Source organism: Leptopilina heterotoma, unplaced genomic scaffold (assembly GCF_015476425.1).
Source record: "Leptopilina heterotoma isolate Lh14 unplaced genomic scaffold, ASM1547642v1 Lhet_121, whole genome shotgun sequence".
In the NCBI taxonomy this organism is placed as follows: Eukaryota; Metazoa; Arthropoda; class Insecta; order Hymenoptera; family Figitidae; genus Leptopilina; species Leptopilina heterotoma.
The window spans coordinates 48,099-66,113 of record NW_025110839.1 but is presented as its reverse complement, the minus strand read 5'-3'; the positions used below and the strand labels follow the sequence as shown (position 1 = coordinate 66,113).

Here is an 18,015-nt window from a genome sequence, read left to right as displayed (position 1 = left end):
TTTTTATTTATATTTATACTTCGCGAACATACCAAAAGGGCTGAATTTAACAATTTTTTCTGTTATTTTATATCCAAACGAAACTACTGGATATAATTTTTTTTTGTAGAAGTCTCAATTTTTCTTACCCTAATGTTGCAAATTCACCACATGCATGATAGAGAAAAGACAAAAATATTGCATCTGTACTAACAATAATTGTAATCATTACTGTATTAGTAAGACAAGTATGTAGTGTGATCCAAAAGTAATGATCGTCTTGATTTACAAAATATTCTACCACTGGGTTGAATTTTCTTGGACGAGACTGATTTAATGGCATTATGATATCCATAATTAATGGACACAGTGGTTCTAAAAGAAATTCAAACCAACATGTGCAAATAACAACTGCAAGAAATAAAATTGTGTTCCAAATAAAATTGTTTTTATTATTATATCATTTATAATAATTTGTTGGTCGTCGATTGTTTATGTTTAAATATTTTTAAATTACTGAAAAACCCATTACAAAATAATGTAATGACGCAAAAAAAAGTTTTGATCGTCGTGGGATACGAATATGTTTACTATAATTTTGAATTATTTTGTTTTAGATAAAATTTCAAGTGTGACGAAAATCGAAATAATAATTATTATAAATGTCTTACCCAAAAATGTAATGATGAACTTTCTACCTTGAAGATCGTGTTCATGAAGAATTTTAAATTCCCTTTCGGATTTCCAAATAAACCAATTTTTCTTCATTTCCACTAAAAGCTCCTCTATCTATAATATAGTAAAAAATGTGTGTGTGTGTGTATATGCCAATAAAAAATTTTGTAAAGAACTACTTACATTCTCCTTACTGCTACAAGCTATTAAGTAGTTTACACTCATGAGGCTCACTAAATAGGTTGGAAAGAACTGAATTAGTTTTTCCATTTCGTCCCAGTATTTTACTATAGCTATTGTCTAATGAGAATTTAAAAAAAATTAAAACTTACATCAATAGTCGAAAACCAATCTTGTGCAATGCATTAATATTAGTAAATTTTAACCTAAAATAATTTACCTAGATCTGTCAATGTACCTAGTGGCATGTGGATTAACTATACGAAAATCCTATTAGAAAGAAAAGGACAAAGATCTAGGTAGATTATTTTAGTTTTAACCCTAGATTATAATTTTATGCAAATATAATAAACAAATAACAACAACATTGTAATAATAAAATAATAACAAATCATAATTAACAAATAACAAGATTGTAATAATACTAGTAACAAGTTTTTACAAATGACAATTTTCTAAAACATGCAGTTACACAATCGGTCATAACAATATCTGCGCGCAAACAGACCACAGATTGGGGAACCCGTTGGGGTACCATAATTCTGTTTATAAAATTTTCCATTGAATTTCAAAAAAATGTTATTTATGAAAAATTCACAAGAACTTAATAAGAGATCCAACGGAATGTTGCAAGATGTGAAAATGGTAGCATATTGTTTCTCAATATTTTTAAGAGCCAGTCTGGTACAACCAACATTTGTAAACAAAGATTTAACATCCAAACTGATAAGAACATGGTCAAAAAATACGCAACTATATATTTTAAAAAATATATTCTTGAATTAATATTAAAAAAAATACCTGTCCCACAAGAAAGCTTAGGATACTAAACCAATAAAATACGGTAATAGTTCGTTGCATGAATTTATTTTGATGTGGACAACATCCAATCAAACACAGTAGATATTCATTTATTCTATAGAATCTTTTATAATAATCGATATCAATTTTAGAACTCATCGCCGTGAGGATCTAAAGTTTCCCTTACTTCATTGAAGTAACAACTATCTTATATTTTCTTAACAAAAATCTTACTATAAATTGCACTGAATTTGCGGTTTATAAATTTTGATTAAGAAATTACTGTTCTGAATTAAACTTTAGAGAATGTAAATGGTATATATGAAAGTGAATCATTTGAAACTTTCTTACTATAAAGTTTTATATGTTTAAATAAAGTTTACGGAATAAATAAATTATATACTCTAAGAAATCTAGAAATTGATTTTAAATTGACCATATTATGGTTTTTTGCGACATAAGTTTTTCCAATTATGATAATCTTCTATAAATTATTTTCTTTCAGGGAATTTTTTCTTATTTAAACGTTGAGATCGTTCTTGCCAGTATATCAGTAAATGAGATTATTTCCATAGAAAATAATATTAAAATGTGAGTTGAAAAAATAAAATTCAAAAATTTAATCTTTTATTTCATTCTTGAAAAGAATACTACTTAAATTTTCGAATAAATTTTTTACTTTCAAATCTACTAGTCATTAAATAATTGAATTTTTTAAAGTAGAGATAATTTAAGAAAGAAATTTTTTATCAGACCATGATAATTTTTAAATTAAACATATTTATATTTCAGAGCAACTTTAAAAATTTATGAACAATCATGGAATAAGAAGACTTAAGAGTTTACAATTTCTGATAGTATACAAGGATCAATATATAAGTGTTTAATTACAGTTTTTGTAAAATACATTGAATACAATTTATTTGTCTAATTACGAAATAATAATTCTAATATAAAATTTAAAAATAAACCTTTACTTGTAAAAAAGTTTTATAATCTAGTATATAATTCTGGAAAATGTAATGAAAGATTTAATACAAAATCAAATAATGTGATATGTAAGAATCTGTTTCTGTTGCTCCAAAAATTTTTATCTGTGATTAAAATAAGTTATTAATTTTTAAAGATTGTATTACATTACGTGTATCTAGTATAGTCGTACTTACCACATCTTAGTTGTATTTTAATATAGATTATAATTAAGAATTTATCTCATCGATGAAAGCATTGTGAAATAAGACATTGACGCGCGAATCATCTGCAAAAGTAAACCATTATTTCTCTCTTCAATCCCAGAATGTAAAAAATTTTGTTAAAAAGTTTGTTAAAAAGTTTGAGAACATATTTTAAATTTACCACGAACTAAAAATATTTGATAGAAATGACACGACTTTTTAAAATTCCGTTAAACCGAAAGGACAGCATATACTGATTTAAGATTTAGTTTTTAAAATATATATTCACTTACTTCAACTCAATAAATTGGAAACAAGAACTAAATACAAAAAACAATGTGTATGACGTCGTTGAAATGTTCTGTAATATTTTGTGTGGTGCTTATGACAAATTTTTTTCTTTAGATCCTATCTATAAATTCATATTCTCCTTTGTAAACTTAAACTTAAATGCTAACTTATCCCCACCGTATTATATTAACGTCTACCTAATTTTATGAATCTTGGTAATAAATCAGGTAGGTGATCTGTTAAGTATTATTTAAATATGTACTTTGCTAATTTTTATAGTTTAATAAATTGTAGTTGATGAAGGGGACAGCCGATCTGTCAAAACCGTAAAAAACATCTTTTGTCTTTATTATTTCCAATTTAACTCGGAATAATAGTAAATCACAAAGTTTTATATTTACAAATGCTTCTAATCCTGTAGGTTCAATGAATTTTCATAGTATGTATTTTTTCGAAAGATAAAATTTTATCTAATTTAAAAAGTATCCCAAACTTAATGACAAAATTTTATATATAATGTCTCAAATGAAATAAAAAGTTAAAAAAATTTTTTTTTTTAAATTCAAAAATAAAAAAGAACAAACATAATTATTATATAGAATGAAAAATAAAACTAAATTAACTTACCACTGAAAAGCTTTCTATTTCAATAGAATAAATTTGAAGAGCGGTAAGTTTGTACGTGTATTTTGTTTTCGTCAATATTTGAAGTATCATTTTTCTTGATTTTATTGGCAGTTCATACCATCGACAGAAATATCTTTAAAATGATAAATAGTTTTTAGTTTTCATATGGTCTTTTGAGTTTATTTCATTAATTTATTGACTTACACATTTTTAAAAAGTAAACTAATTTTATCGGTTAGTCGTTGCGATGATAAACTAAGATAAAATAAACTAAACGAATGAGCAACAACAAATAGTACAAATCTAAAAGCCTCGTGTGGTTTATTTAAGTTTATTATAACCTGTAAAAAATTCATATTATATTGTACACTCATGATCATATTTTTATTAATTTTCATCAATGATAGAGTGTTAAAAAACCATTTTTACCAGTATTCCAATAAGACTTATGATGACAACAGTGATTAGTATTTGTATTAAAAAGGAAATTGCAAACAGAGATTCAATTACAGAGAAGAATCTGGTATAAAAAAGGAAAAGAATTAATAAAATTTGAAAAATAGTTACAATCTCGAAATCTTTAAAATAACCCTGCGCACTTACTCTAAACCACTGCAGTGTCTTTGCACACATGTTGAGATTTCTTGATGTACTGTATCATATTCTTCTTCAATATTGTGCTTTTCTTTAGGTATTTTCTTGTCTAAATTCTCTAGTTTTTGACTACAGAAAAATAAAATTATTAATATTCACAAACATGTACAGAACATTGTATATAAACTGTTCATCCGCTAAGGTTATAAAAATTAGTATGCAGAACCTAATAGGAAAGACAATATAAGTATAATAAATAATCCGAAAGATAGAACCTAACAGAAAGTTAAGGTAACAGTTTTAACAAATTAAATACAGATTGTAATTTAATTTTTTAGCTAAACCATTCAAGTAAAAATACAGTAAAGATGTTTATAAAAAATTTTACCCCAAGGCCGCAAAATAACCACAAGAATGTTGAGTAAATAAAAAGAATAATATATCAAAATTAAATCCAGAAGAAATTTTCACATATGCGTTTATATATGTGTGAAGTTGTATAATATAAAAGTAATCCTCATTGTTATCAAATCCATAATCAAGTTCATAAATAAAAAGTCTTTCACGAGTTTCATTAAGAGGCTGTATTTGGTCAAGTAAGCATGGTACTAGTGGCATAAATACATACAAGCATGAAGAAACAAAAACATAACCTGCAAATTTAATACATTGATAATTCAAAGAATCACTTAATAATAGGGTGTTGTGGGGTGATGTGCAACACCGCCGATTTCTGATCTACAGTTCGATATTGAACAAAGCCAAGTATTGACATTTGTTTGAGGAGTTTCCTCAGTAGATTGTTTATTTTTTGATATAAAACTCACGAGACAGCTCGCAGCTAGGTTTGCTGTACGTAAGTTGACTTAAATTTCTCGAGAAGGAAATATTTCTCGCGCTTTACATTTTTAGTCGTTTCGTGAAGGGTTTTAATTTATTTTATAGATAAGAATGTGTTTATTGTTGGTTTTTTAAGTGTTTTTAAATATCTGTTTATATTTTGTGTTTCCATTGCATTGTATTGCGTATACAAATCATTTTTCGCAAAATATCATATTTGGGGTGATGTGCAACACTTTTTTTTGGGGTGGACGTAACTACTTTTTACGTGCCATAACTGTGATTCACATGATCGAATAAAAAATTCTGAGTTATTTTCCTTTTAATTATATTCCTTATTCAGTTATGAATAAATAAAAAATTAAACAAAAGAAATTTTTTTTTCTTTGGTGAAATCTCCACTTTTTAGAGGTCAACTATACCTTAGTAAATTTTTTTTGGCAGATTTCGATTAGTTTGCATTGAAAAAGCCTAAAATTAATAATTAAAGAGATTTTCATCAATATTTATGCATTACATACCTGAATTTTACTGGTGTTGCACATCACCCCAACTTTTTTGGAAAATGCAAAAACAGACGTTTTTAAAAAAGCGAAAAATTTGTAGGAAAAATTTAAAATTCTGAAAATCTAATAATGCAGAAATATTCTATTGTAATGCCTCTAAGTCATTCAATTTTGAAATATTTAAAAATTTAATTATTTGACATGTTTTTCGTCCAACGAAAAAAAAACGTGCACATCACCCCACAACACCCTAGTTAATTAAATAAATAATAGATTAAAAAATATGTTTGATTAATACACAAATTGTACATACCTACATAAATTTTGGTACAATCTTTTCCTCGTTGGCAATATTTAAGAAATTCATTAAATTCGTTTTCAGTTGACAATAAGTCAGAATGACTTTTCATATTCATTAATATACTTTTTATCTATATTTAAATTATTTATTATATTTATTTCCACACTAGTACATAAGAGAGAATGCTAAATATTTGCTTTCAAAATTTTAAGAGAAAGTCACATGTATGTACTATATCATTAACTGTTTGAAAATGTTCTTAACTTGTAGCACCCTCAACAGTTATTAACAGTAGTCGGAGATAAAAGAGTTTTATTTGAGTAGGACTATAAAAGAATTACGAACTAACATATCAAGTTTTAATTAAATCGACTTATATCTTGGGACACGAATCAAAAGGAAAGAAAGTAAATAAAGATTCAATAAATTAGAATTTTGAAATAAATCCAGATATTATTATGATTCTACATATGGGACGTTCCACGTCAACAGAAACAGAGCTGTGGCCAAAAATTGGCGCAATGAAAAAAAACGTTTAAGGGCTTAAAAAATTCTTACACTCGTGTACTTTCAATAACAGGTGGGCGTTTTTGAAAATCCAAAATGGCGGCCTAATTACAAGCGAAGAAGGTCAACAAAATCACAAACCGACAAATAATATCGTTAATAGAAATTGCAAAATTCAAGAAAAAAAATTGAACGAAACTTTTTTAAACGTTTTTGGGGTCGCTTAATACAATTCTTAACTCAGATTTTGATTAGAGTCTGAAAATTCAAAATGGCGGAACCAAAATGGTGGACAATTTTTAAAACTCTTTAAAATCGCTCAAAACTTGTTACTCGGGGGTTTTCGGGGTCGCTGATTACGAATATGACATCGGATTTCGAAAATTCAAAATGGCGTATCCAACATGGCCGACATTTTTCTTTAAATTCATCGTATTCGCTCAAAACTTGTTACTCGGGGGTTTTCGGGGTCGCTGATTACGAATATGCCATCAGAGTTAAAAAATTCAAAATGGCGGATCCAACATGGCCGACATTTTTCTTCAAATTCATTGTATTCGCTCAAAACTTGTTACTCTGGGATTTTCGGAGTCGCTGATTACGAATATGACCTTAGTTCTTAAAAATTCAAAATGACGGATCCAACATGGCCGACATTCGAATTTAATATTTTTTTAGAAGCAATAAAAAGCTGTTTGTAGAGAGTTAAAGTTTTGTTCTTTCTAGTAGCTGAAGCAAATTCTAGTAGCGTTTAAGTATCGTAATATTTTAACCGTTTTATTTGGTTCAATTATAAATACGTGCTAAAGGCAATCAAAAAAAATATCATATCTAACAAACAAAAATATTTGACAGAACCATAGCAAAAACACTATCGCATGTTACAATTGGTTGTACATTGATGTAACGAAGCCTGATAAAAAATCAGTGAGAGAAGCAGGCGCATTGCGCCTACCTCTTCGGGGTTTCGTGGTCTAAAAGACAAAGAAAAAATCATAAAATCAATCAGGAGCTCCACATAATGATTTCAATAACAAGCGTTGCTATGACAATCATTGCCATAGCAACTGTAAACAAAGCAACCATTACCATAGCAACCATTACCATAACAACCAGTACCATAGTAACGGTTTCCATGGCAACGGTTGTTAGGGAAAACTGCGGACGGACACCAGAGTTTCGCTATAAGGGATTCAGTCCTTGCCCGTGTAGAAATTTAACCATGACCCAAATCGGGGCCAGATCTTTTGATCATTGTGTAGGCCATAACATGGCATGAAACACCTTCCCAGATCAGACTTGGGCCCGATCTGGGGAGGTGTTTCATGCCATGTTATAGCCTAAATATGGCAATTTCTACACGGGTGGCCACGAAACCCTAAAAACACAATAGTCAAGAACGAACACAATTCTTTGACAGAACCAGAACAAAAAAAACTACTCCATATCACAATTGGTTTTTATCTCTGATCCTGTCACGGATTTATAATTGAACCAAATAAAACGGTTAAAATATTACGATACTCAAACGCTACTAGAATTTGCTTCAGCTACTAGAAAGGCCAAAGTACAAACAGCTTTTTATTTCTTATAAAAAATATTAAATTGGAATACCGATTAAATTGGATCTGACATTTTGAATTTTTTAAAACTAAGGTCATTTTTGTATTCAGCGACCCCGAAAACCCCAGAGTAACAAGTTTCAAACGAATTCGATGAATTTTTCAACAAAATGTCGGCCATGTTGGATCCGACATTTTGAATTTTAAAAACTAAGGTCATATTTATAATCAGCGACCCCGAAAACCCCCGAGTAACACGTTTTGAGCGAATACGATGAAGTTAAGAAAAGAATGTCGACCATGTTGGATCCGCCATTTTTAATTTTTTAAATCTGATGGCATATTTGTAATCAGCGACCCCGAAAACCCCAGAGTAACAAGTTTTGAGCGAATACAATGAATTTGAAGAAAAATGTCGGCCATGTTGGATCCGCCATTTTGAATTTTTGAAATCGGATGTCATATTCGTAATCAGCGACCCCGAAAACCCCCGAGTAACAAATTTTGAGCGATTTTAAGGAGTTTTAAAATTTGTCCACCATTTTGCTTCCGCCATTTTTAATCTTTTAACTCTAATCAAAATCTGAGTTAAGATTTGTATTAAGCCACCCCAAAAACGTTAAAAAAAATTTCGTTCAATTTTTTTCCATGGATTTTGTCATTTTTATTTATGATATTATTTGTGGGTTCATGATTTTGTTGACTTTGTTCGCTTATAATTAAGCCGCCATTTTGGATTTTCAAAAACGCCCACCTGTTATTGAAAGTACACGAGTGTAAAAATTTTTTAAGCCCTTTAACGTTTTTTTTCATTGCGCCAATTTTTGGCCACAGCTCTGTTTCTGTTGACGTGGAACGTCCCATATATAATTTTAAACGATAATTGGCAATTTTCAAGTTAATCAACAGTAAAAATAATCGTGTGATTGTATATAATATCAAAGTTATAGATTGATCAAAATTGATGTTAATTATCAACAACGTTTTTATTGACAAATGTATTAATTTTTGACAGTTTATGAATTCAACAAATATTTAACTTATTCAAAAAAAAAAAAAAAATAAGAATTCTTTATCAATTCGAGATATATAGGATATTTAGGTTAAATGGATAAATTACAATTTTGGCAAAATTAAATTAATAAAAGGAATGAATGATATCTGAATAAAAATCAAAAAAATAAAATTATTGAATTAAATCAAAACAAACAAAGGAATTCAGTATTGAAAATCAAGAAAATGGAATTAATTTTAATATCATATCTAAAATAATAAACAAATTTGTACATGAACTGAATTTTAAACTGATGCGATCAACGAATTTCCAATGAAAAAGTAGGTCTTCTCAAGATTCCCAAATGGTTTTAGACTTTTCTCCCAAATTATTCACGAAAATAAAAAAAAATATAATTAATGAGAACTTTTCTCTAATGATCTTACAAAAAGAATGAATGAAATGGCGTCGTTCGTTTATCTTATCACCTAGGAAATTCGTTGCCAACGTAAAAAAAAGGTCACGTTACTAATCTAGATTCGTGCTATACGATTTTGGATTGGTTATAATTCTGTAAGTTAATTCGGAAATTTTCTAGTTCCTTCACGTTGATTGCTTGGTTCAAATTAAGCGTCTGGATCGAACAATCCGTTCTCCGCTCGACTGTATGCTTTCAAGCCAGTCAAACATACCAAAATGGTCTAAAAATTGAAATTCAAAATTTTAATTTTTGAAACATACATTCTTGTAGGAAATTGAATGGCGCATCTTTTTTTCCATTAAAATTTTTTTGTAGAACAAATATTTTTTAAGATAATGACCAAAAACTAAAAATTTTAAACTTATGAAATTAATTAAATTTTAAAACATAAATCATCATATCTTCGGTAATTATTATTGAATTTAAATGAAATTTGGCATACATCTTCTTTTGGGTTAAGAGAAGGCAACGACAAAATCAAAAATAAAATAAAAAATAAAATAAAAAAATAAAATAAAAAAAATCAATTGTTTAACAATTTTGCTTTGTTAATGAAGAGAGGTTAGAAATTCTACTTTCTCAACTTTGCTGATAAAAAGTCTGCGGGGAATTTTATAATTCAGAAAACTTCCAGTAAGACATTTATTTATTAACATTCAAGGAAGTTTTTTGCAATTATATTATATTTGTTTTTACATTAATTTTTTATTTATTAAATATTACAATAATAAAACTCATTAAATTATTAATTATTAATGTAAAAACAAATATAATTTAATTTTCGTTAGTTTTTAACAAATCTTTTCGAAATTTTGCAAAAAACTTCCTTGAATGTTAATAAATAAATGTCTGACTGGAAGTTTTCTGAATTATAAAATTCCCCGCAGACTTTTTATCAGCAAAGTTGAGAAAGTAGAATTTCTAACCTCTCTTCATTAACAAAGCAAAATTGTTAAACAATTGATTTATTTTATTTTTTTATTTTATTTTATTTTTGATTTTGTCGTTGCCTTCTCTTAACCCAAAAGAAGATGTATGCCAAATTTCATTTAGATTCAATAATAATTACCGAAGATATGATGATTTATGTTTTAAAATTTAATTAATTTCATAAGTTTAAAATTTTTAGTTTTTGGTCATTATCTTAAAAAATATTTGTTCTACAAAAAAATTTTAATAGAAAAAAAGATGCGCCATTCAATTTCCTACAAGAATGTATGTTTCAAAAATTAAAATTTTGAATTTCAATTTTTAGACCATTTTGGTATGTTTGACTGGCTTGTAAGCATACAGTCGAGCGGAGAGCGGATTATTCGATCCAGACGCTCAATTGTGAATATCTTCCAATCTTAAAGGATGTAATGGAATCGTCAGCTACAAGTAAGTATGAATTGAAAATGTAAATCGTTTTCGAACTTTAATATTCTAAAACGTGTGATAATATGTTAAAAATATATCAGAAAACAATTTTCAAATCACTCCGCAATGTTTAATAAGCGCTTTCTCAAAATGCTCATTTCACAGTTACTAGATTATACAGCGGCTCTCTTAGAGTTGAGACAGAATTGCCACCGATATGTATAAGAAGAATTCATATATTAATCGTTTAACTTTTTATCTGATCACTGCACTGTAAAAAATACTGGGACAAAAGTTTCTTAAATCAAGCTACTTTTAGCGTCTAAGGCACAAAATACGTCTTTATTTATGACGCTTTTACTCGATTAAGAAACTTTTTTCATATAACATTTAAGACACCTGTTTTTGCAGTGTGTATCTCAGTTTGAAATTTTTTAATTTTACACTCTATTATTATCATAATATTATATTTGTGATTACCTTCTCAGCATTGAGAAAACATGTCATAAATTTCGTTCCATATACGACAGTAGTCAAGAGAGGTAATGTGCGTACCATAATTTTATCTACTCCCTCATCCCAAAGCTTGATGTAACAATTTAACTATAAATGAAATTCTTATTATTATTTTACTAGGTTATTAACCCTATAAGGACCCATTTCAAGATTAACTGAGGCGCAGGTTTTGTTTTGACCTCATGACGGTATATGCCCCCTTAAAAGAGAGGCCTTTATAATTAGGACAAATTTTTCCAAAGTTATATCTGATCACTAAAATGATTTAAATCTTTCTTTGAGATTAAATAAAATGTTTTGCGGACACTTGGGCGTTATTTTTGGATAAGAAGAATAATAGTTAATAAATATTTTATTTTATTAATAAAACATTGACTTCTATTCTATTCCTATACCTGAGGAATAAGGAGACTGACATAAACACAAACTATAAAAGTTGCTAAAACATATTTTAACCATAATGGTTGAAATGGCCAAACTCCTGATAATTTTAATATATTTTTAGAAATTGTATAATACTTTTGTTCAAAAAATTCCATTTTTAATTTTAAAACATTTGGTTTACAAATCTTCAGTTAGCATTTAAAGAATGAATATATCAATCTGCGTTAGAATTTAAAAAACTTTCTTTGTGTAATTATCTTACTGACTACATAATAAAAGAGGGTCAAAATCACATTTATTCTAAAGTCATGAGCTTTGAAACATTAATTCTATTCTGGCAAATAAAGAAGAACTAACTTAAAAATATGTCACCTGCATCTGAATAAAATAAGTGTTTTTATAAAAATTTAATGACTTCACGATTATTGTTTCGAAGTTACGTGCTCAGTTAAAAATGTTTTATATGTAGGCACATCGAATTTAATGACGATTTTATAACATTTTCCTAAGCGAATGAAAATGAAAAATACTTTTCTTTGGGTTCAAACGATTCACCTCGAGCAAGTGAGGGTTAATGTGTTTATTTGGGAGAAAAATACAACTTACATATTTTGTTTACAAAAATTAGTTTACCGTAACTTATATATAATATCTAAATAACAACGAAATGGAATTGCGCACTTACGATTATACTTTTTTTTCTACATTAATTAAACAACTTATTAAATTATTCAATACTGCTCTTATTTTTTCTTCATTTCCACGTTGATTAATACGATAATCTGACAAACGCTGAAATATTTATTTTTATAAATATTATCCTAAATATTAAGGTAATGTATTTGTGCTTATGGTTCTTTTTAAAGTTAAATTCTTTCACTCTTTAAAAACGGAGTTTTATTAGAAACATTTAATTTCAGTTTATTAATAAAAGAATTATTTTTAATTATCTAACTTTTTATTTATTGCTTGATTCAATTATTTAAAAAAAGATTTAATAAAATTGTATGCAAACATTTAATTATTTTTATAAATAATAAAAATTTCACAGGAATTCAATTATTTTCATAAAAAAATAATTTCAAATTCTAGAAAATTAATATTAATTGAATTAAAATGATGAAAATAATTTTTGATAAAGTTACAGTAACTTTCTTTTTCTAAAACAAAACTATAATTTTGTTTAAAAAATTGTGATTCATAAACAAAAATAATGCAAAATAAATTTTCTATTTCTTAATCACAGTTGTTTAACAATTTTCTAATTTTGTTTAGAAGTAAAGAACAAAAATAATTTCAATTCGACAGAACATAATATTTAACAAAAGTTTAGTCTTTTAATGAAAAAAAGTGAAAAAAAAATTCTGATGATTTCTATTTGTCATTACAAATTTTTAATTGATTATAAAATAAAAATAATTAACTATTATTAACTATAATAATCCTATTATTCATTCTTTCATTCTGTCCACACCTGAAGTTAGTCATGGTTATTCTTTTGTTTTTTATACGTTTTGATAGAAAATAGAAATAAAATATAAAATAACGATTATTTAACAAAATTCATGCTTTTGTTTTTTATGTTTTTACTTGTTGGAATTTGGCTGTACTTTTGTAAATTTATTACATTTATAGTGATAAACAACTCCACTAAATATTTTTTCAAAATTTTGAAAATTACCAAAAATATGGCATTTTCAAAATTTTTGTCTTTTTTTTTAAGTGCTATAACTTTAATTCTAATTAACTGATTTTGGATTTTAAAAAAAGGATTTCTTTGGTTTTAAGTATATTTTAAGTTAAAATTAATATAACAAAAAAATTCAAAAAATTTTTTTTTTTAATTTTGAAAAATTAAAAATTTGTTTTTGAAAAAACATCAGCTTTGATTTTTTTTCAAAATTTTGCTAAATTTTAGGGCAAATGTGCTTTACAAGTCCTGTAAGTTTCATCTTGGGATCTCAAGGGGATTCGGAGTAAAAAAATAAAACGTAACCACATATTACGAATATATGGGGCAAAATTCCTCAACAGCCCAGGTAAAAAAATGAATTTTCTCTAAACTTTGCTAAAATGTTACTATTATTAGTAGAAGTGTAAATATTAATTTTTTTTTAATTTGATATAATATTTTTTGAATTATGGAGTTTCAAAATTTTGATCTTTTTGAAAATATCTTTTTTTCGATTTAATATATTGATAAGTAAAATTAATCAAATTTAAAGTATGAATAGTGTTCTACACGGGCTTCATTGAAGTAACTGTTTTGTTATTTTTTTTTTCAAAAAATCTTGATATGAATTGAAGTGAAATTGTAGTTTATTAATTTCTATCAAGAAATTACTGTTCTGAAATAAAGTTTAAAGAGAATGTTAACCACTTCACTGGCAGGGCGTTCCAAATGGCGTTCCACGCGCCGAGGCCCAGACTGGTAAAAACACCGAAATGGCGTTCCTAATAAAACTTTATTTTTTAAGAGTGTACACTACTTTTAACTTCTACAAAGCAATATTTCTATAGTTTAGACATCAGGGAACAATATTATCACAATAAAAATTTCAATTTTTGAGATTTTCAATGTTTCTTCGAACGTTGAAATACTCAATTTTTACCACTTTTCAACAAATGGCGTTCCACTTTCTTTCAATTTTTACGCAGTAAAACTCATATTTTTTATTTAAAAAAATGTATTAATATACAATTATATAATAATATAATGCATTAATTATAATAATAATTATAACAATAATAGTAATTGTTATTATTAATAATTATTATATTTTATTTATCAATTATTTATATTTATTTTTTATTTATTACATTATTATTATTATAATATAATATTGTATATAAATACATTATTTTTAAATAAAAAATATGAGTTTTACTGCGTAAAAATTGAAAAAAAGTGGAACGCCATTTGTTAAAAAGTGGTAAAAATTGAGTATTTCAACGTTCAAAGAAACATTAAAAATCTCAAAAACTGAAACTTTTATTGTGATAATCTTGTTACCTGATGTCTAAACTATAGAAATATTGCTTTGTAGAAGTTAAAAGTAGTGTACACTCTTAAAAAATAAAGTTTTATTAGGAACGCCATTTCGGTGTTTTTGCCAGTCTGGGCCCCGGCGCATGGAACGCCATTTGGAACGCCCTGCCAGTGAAGTGGTTAATGGTATATATGAAAGTAAATGATTTGAAACTTTCTTTCTATAAAGTTTTATAGGTTTTAATAAAGTTCACGGAATAAATTATATACTTTAAGAATTCTAGAAATTGATCTTAAATTCACCATATTATGATTTTTTGCGACATAAGTTTTTCCAATGAAGATAAACTACCTGTAAATTATTTTCTTTTAGGAAATGTTTATGTTATTTAAACGTTGAGATCGATTTTGCGACCATGTCAATAAATAAGATTATTTTCATAGGAAATAATAAAAATATAAGTTAAAAATAAAATTAACAAATTAAATCTTCTATTTTCAGTTTTGATATTAATATATCAATTTATCAACTTTTGGAATTAATTTTTTTTATTTTACACTCAAATCTACTTCTCGTTAAATATTTAAAGTTTTTTAAAGTAGAAATAATTTAAAAACAAAATTCTTGATCAGACCATGATATTTTTTAAATTAAACATATTTATATTTCAGAGCAATTTTAAAAATATTTGGACAATCATGGATTTAGAAGACAGAAGAATTTACAATTTCTGATAGTATACGCTAATCAATAATTATCATATCAACTTCTCTAGTTTGAATGAAGTAGGGGAGAGTAGGCTACATTGAACCAGCGTCAACAGTGAACCACTTTAATTTTCTAAGAAATGACTAAGTGGAATTTTTTCTTATTTAATATATAAATTAGTATTACCGAAAGCGACTACGTCCAAAAATTTCGAGCACGTAGGTTTATTATTTACAAAGAAACACGAAAAAAACTGTTTTTCACGTACACGGAGAGAGATTCTGTTTTAATATTTCGTATTATTATATTAGTATTTAGTAAAACCGATTGCAATTTGGGGAAATCATGTACATTTATGAATTAATATTACCATTTTTAAGAAAGTTTATAATCAAATTATTACTTTGTATTATTCTGAAGTAATAGAAATTGAAATAGTCAATAAGAAGTTGTAATATTATAAGTAAGAAAGTATGCAATAGTAAAAAGTATTACCAGATGATTATACTAAATACTATCGAAGAATTACATAAGTTGTTAATTTAGTTATGAATAGTATTATCGACTATAATAAAAATTATGACCAGCCTAGTAGCAGGCCATAGCAGGCTATGGGCTGACGTCAGGCTGACGTAGAGCGGTTACGAAGCTGTCCGAGATTAGCCGAATATTTCAGTCGAGCAGTTCCGAAATTATCCGAGTCAAACCTCGTGGCAACATATGCACGTTGTGTTTACCCCAAAATATTTTAATTTGATGTGTCAAAATGTGTCGGAATTGGGTGAACAATTTTATTTTGTTCATTCAATAATTTTAATCGACAATGAAGATTTCCTAATTGTAGTAAAAGGCATAGTCCATTGTCTTTTAAATGAGCATTTGAGAGCATTCAAAATTTACATGGAAAAAAATTAATCTCTAAATTAGAGATTTAATATGAGATTTAGGCATAAACTATCACTGGAATCGGATGTGTGATTTGAACAGATCTGTAAAACTGAAATTTAGAGTTATATCTAATCCGCATATATTATCAGTGTGAAGAATCCGTATTTTTATGCCTGAAAATGATATTAGAAATCTCAAATTTTATGATTTATCACAATTTAGAGTGAGAATTATTCAAAGAATGTATATTTTTCTTTTAGTATGAACTTATAAAAAAATCCATTGACAATCATAAAAAATTGGACATTTTTTGAAGATAATATGAATTTTTTATTATTTCATTTCTTTATTTGAATCAAATTATCTCAACATCACACAATATAAACATTCTTTTTCTATTTCTTAATAAAAAAACATGGTTTGGTACAACTTTCAATATAGGTTAGGTTTTCAAGTGTCAAACGAAAGTTTAACCTGAAAATACTAATAAATAAAAATATGTCCCACACGTGATAACGCGAAAAACATTTGTAAAATATGGAAAGTGAAAACTGGGAATGAAACTGCATTTAAAATATAAAATTAATACTTAAATAATTAAAATGGTTTAAATATTCTTTGACAATGATGAACTTCAAACGCAATGTAATTCACATCAGATAAGTTGTGAAATTAACAAATCTCTAAATCAGAGATGTGAATTTAATTGTGACTATAATGTCTATTTTAGACATACTTACATTCCATTGGATTTCAAATTAATATTATTTCAAGTTTAGATATTAATTTTTTTCCGTGTACGAAAATGAATTAGGACATTGGAAGGTATTTAAAAAAAATGATTTAAGATATGCTGCATTTTCTTATGCCAATAAATTAAATGATGGGTTTTTTATATAACGAAAAATTGGATATAATTTCAATAGAAATCATTTTCCAGAAACAAACAATTTTAAAAACAGTATTATGATAAACATTTCTGAATAAAATTTTGACCCAGCATACAAAAGTATGTATTTATAATGTAAAATAAATTAAGAACTTTTTTAAACAAAATATGGAGAAAATATCACTTTCTCACAAGTTCAGAAAATTTCTCGAGTTTAGTATATAAGGAAGTTGAGAACTGTATCTCCCAATGTACAGCGTGCGTGCGTGCGTTATTGCGTTTATTTGTATTTAAGTTAAGTTTATATGTATGCGTTTATAGGTTTTAACATAGATCTCTGAAATTGTATATAGTTTGTGTTTGTATAGTATGATGTATAGTATGATGCTTGCGTTAGCTCATTGGTGTGTGTGCGAAATACTTTCGAAACGATAATTCTATCCTCCTCCTTCCTACGTCTTTTTATTTCCTGTCCTTTTCGACTCACTCATAATTTTTAGTATTGACTATATTAAAGATTGAAATATGTATTTTATTCTAAAATTTAAAAGAACTATTTCAATTTTTCTTATTCTTTCGATACTTTCACGGACTGCGATTTTAATATAGTCATTTTTAAAAATTATAATTCTTTTATTAAATTGTATTACAATTTTATTAATTTTTGTAAAATATATCAAGGGCTGCCTACTAATATGCACAATATTAATTTTTAATATAAAACACGATTTCCCTAAATTGAAAAAGAATATATTAAATTCTATTGCC

At 26.7% G+C, this 18,015-nt stretch overlaps 1 protein-coding gene across 2 annotated transcripts; it reads right to left on the bottom strand.

Annotated features, from left to right (window-relative positions):
* Nucleotides 1-259: 259 nt before the first annotated feature.
* On the bottom strand, nt 260-11,464 carry LOC122511438 (odorant receptor 13a-like). 2 transcript variants are annotated; one of them, XR_006302518.1, is made up of 9 exons: nt 11,353-11,464; nt 4,332-4,451; nt 4,158-4,248; nt 3,933-4,069; nt 3,729-3,861; nt 2,802-2,893; nt 838-887; nt 651-768; nt 260-390 (listed from the first exon to the last, which is right to left on the bottom strand). XR_006302518.1 is itself a non-coding variant. In XM_043626656.1 (7 exons), exons 1-6 carry the CDS (start codon nt 11,361-11,363, stop codon nt 2,843-2,845), a joined length of 543 nt encoding a protein of 180 aa, XP_043482591.1. In that variant the 5' UTR covers nt 11,364-11,464; the 3' UTR covers nt 2,648-2,729; nt 2,802-2,842. The 2 variants fall into 2 exon arrangements, 1 of the variants encoding a protein (XP_043482591.1); XM_043626656.1 differs by lacking the exons at nt 260-390; nt 651-768; nt 838-887 and adding an exon at nt 2,648-2,729.
* Between the last annotated feature and the right edge of the window lie 6,551 nt (nt 11,465-18,015).

Coding starts and splice junctions, on each gene's coding strand:
- LOC122511438 (XM_043626656.1), bottom strand. Junction 4,249..4,331: donor AGACACTGCAGTGGTTTAGA/GTAAGTGCGCAG, acceptor TTTTTATACCAG/ATTCTTCTCTGTAATTGAAT. Junction 4,070..4,157: donor TAAGTCTTATTGGAATACTG/GTAAAAATGGTT, acceptor AATTTTTTACAG/GTTATAATAAACTTAAATAA.